This window comes from Macrobrachium nipponense, chromosome 19, assembly GCF_015104395.2.
Source record: "Macrobrachium nipponense isolate FS-2020 chromosome 19, ASM1510439v2, whole genome shotgun sequence".
Taxonomy (NCBI): Eukaryota; Metazoa; Arthropoda; class Malacostraca; order Decapoda; family Palaemonidae; genus Macrobrachium; species Macrobrachium nipponense.
Window position 1 is genome coordinate 8,129,438 of NC_061088.1, and position 2,500 is coordinate 8,131,937.

General features: G+C 41.6%; 2 protein-coding genes across 2 annotated transcripts in view; both read left to right on the plus strand.

The window, feature by feature from the left end:
* LOC135219216 (uncharacterized) overlaps window positions 1-1,392 on the plus strand; it is an 81,137-nt gene extending 79,745 nt beyond the window's left edge. The window contains exon 3 of the mRNA XM_064255790.1: window positions 1,020-1,392. Within this exon, the coding sequence (XP_064111860.1) occupies window positions 1,020-1,392 (373 nt within the window). The remainder of the gene's footprint in view (window positions 1-1,019) is intronic.
* Window positions 1,393-1,496: 104 nt separating this feature from the next.
* Window positions 1,497-2,500, plus strand: part of LOC135214159 (potassium/sodium hyperpolarization-activated cyclic nucleotide-gated channel 2-like) — a 471,901-nt gene continuing 470,897 nt past the window's right edge. Inside the window, exon 1 of the mRNA XM_064248234.1 lies at window positions 1,497-1,933. Coding sequence (XP_064104304.1) covers window positions 1,638-1,933 — 296 coding nt within the window. The 5' untranslated portion in view covers window positions 1,497-1,637. The remainder of the gene's footprint in view (window positions 1,934-2,500) is intronic.

Sequence of the window (2,500 nt, forward strand, 5' to 3'; positions counted from 1 at the left end):
CTGTTGAACTAATTAGAACTTTTTCATGTTTATTATTATTATTATTATTGATTATTATTATTATTATTATTATTATTATTATTATTATTATTATTATTATTATTATTATTATTATTATTATTATTATTATTAGTTATTAGTCAGTTACAACTTTGTTTTAGGTATTGGCTAAGAACGTACGGTCCTCAAATTTCACTCATTTTATTTACATTCACTCTTTTTAGTTAAAATAAAAATATTAAATTCATTTTTTTTTAAGTTGAATCATGTAACATTTTCTTTTCTTATTTTTTCACTCCTAGTAACAAATATAATTTTTGATAAAGGAAAAATATATATCTTTGTTTTCAGTTAATAGCATCACTAACACTTGCTTTTCATAGAAAAAAGTTTATTGAAAAAATGAAAAAAATAATTATATTTATATCTAAGTAAAATTCATCAGCTATCACTCATTTTTTTCCTTTTCCACTCCTAGCCATAAATATATGTTTTTTTATAAAAAAAAAAATATTTATTAGTTTTAAGTAAATTGCAAAAAAAAAGTTTTATTGAAAAAAAAGAATAAACATAATTGTATTTATATTTAAGTAAAATTGACATGTTATCACCCGCTTTTCTTTTCTTTTTCCACTACTAGCCACAAATATATTTTTTTATTTAAAAAAAATATTTATTAGTTTTAAGTAAATTGCAAAAAAAAAAAAAAGGTTTCTCTTGAAAAAAAACTTTAATAAATCATATTATCATTTTTTTTTTATTTTTTTAAAAGATAAAGTAAAATTGATCAGTTATCACTCGCTTTTTTCACTCTTAGCAACAAATATAATTTTTTCTATTAAAAATAGATATTTATTAGTTTTAAGTCAATTTCATTATCTGACACTTAATCTTTTCCTTCTTATTCATTCCTTGCAGCAAATAGTTTTTTTTTTTTTCAATTAAAAAAATGAATATTTATTAGTTTCGAGTCAATTTCACCATCTAACACTTCTTGTTCTTCTCCCACCTCCTTGCAGGGACAGTGAACGAGAGCTCGGCGAATACCGGGATGCTGACCTCGGCTCGGGGTCACTGTCAGCCAGCGGCTCTGGGGCCGGCGGCGGCGGTGGCGGGGGCCCAGGAGGGGGCGCTGGTTCCGCCGGGGGAGGAGGAGGAGGGGGGGAGGAGGGAGGAGGAGGCGGAGGCAGCAGCAGCAGTAGCACCGGCAGCGCCGTCAGGTCCCGAGGAGGTCTGGCTGGAAGCGGGGCGGGGTCAACGACGTCAGGAGTAGGGGGAGGGGGAGGAGCGACGGTGGCCAACGGGGCGGGCCGCGTGATTCGGGCGGGGGCCAACACGAGGGACGGCTCGTGTGCGAGTGTTGGGGGTGGTGGTGGTGGTGTGGTGGGGTAGGTGAGGAGGAGGGGGGAGGAGAAGAGGGGCGCCGAGCCCAGCGCCTGCCCAGTCTGCGGTTGGCGAACGGGCGGGTGGCCGTGACCAGCCCCCTGACGGGCTCTGAGGAAGAGGTGAGGTCGCCGCGGTCGGCGACGCTCAGAGACGACATCAAGATCTCGGTGGAGACGACCACTTGTACCGACTCGCTCGTGACGGCCGTCGAGGATGAGACAGCCTTCGTGAACGACTACATCTCCCCCGAGATGAACTTCCGCGATGTCAGTAAAGTGCACTTCGGCGGTGACGATGTCTCCCTGTACGGCACGCCCAAGGAGGAGCTGGGACCCGGGCAGCTCTGCGTCGGGGGCTCCGGCGGTGCCCAGCCCGGGGGCGCCGAGCCCAAGCCCTCTTTCCTCAAGAACCAACTGCAGGCCCTCTTCCAGCCCACCGATAATAAACTGGCCATGAAGCTCTTCGGCTCCAAAAAGGCCCTTATGAAGGAGAGAATCCGGCAGAAGGCGGCGGGACACTGGATCATCCACCCCTGCTCCAACTTCAGGTAAGTCACGGGTGATGCCCTCGTTTGGGGGCGGGTTGGTGGGGGTGGGGGCTCCCTTGCCCTTGCCCTTGCCCTTGCCCTTGCCCTGGATCCTCTTCTCTTCCTCTTCTTTGGATTCTATGTAGAACTTTTGGCCTCACGAAAATAAAAGTTTTTATTGTTCTTGACACTAAACTGTTCTTTGGATTGTCCGTAGAACTTTTGGATACACAAAAATAAAAGTTTATGATCTTTACACTGAACTGTTCTTCTTTGGATTGTATGGAGAACTTTCACGAAAACAAAAGTTTTTATTGTTCCTGACACTGAACTGTTCTTCTGATTGTCAGTAGAAGTTTCGTGTAGGTGAATCTTAGCAGTAAAACTTTGGATCATTCATGCATCGTCTGTAGTAAGTTGATTATTTTCCTTCCTAGACTTGTGCTTGTTCTAAAGCAAACTCTTATTTTAGGGAAAACTTTAGGTCAGCATATAACAAATTACCGTGTTGACACATTACACCTACCTGGTGATACAATGAGTTAATATCAATCACTTTTCAAGTTCATTTACGTCTTACTAAGTTTC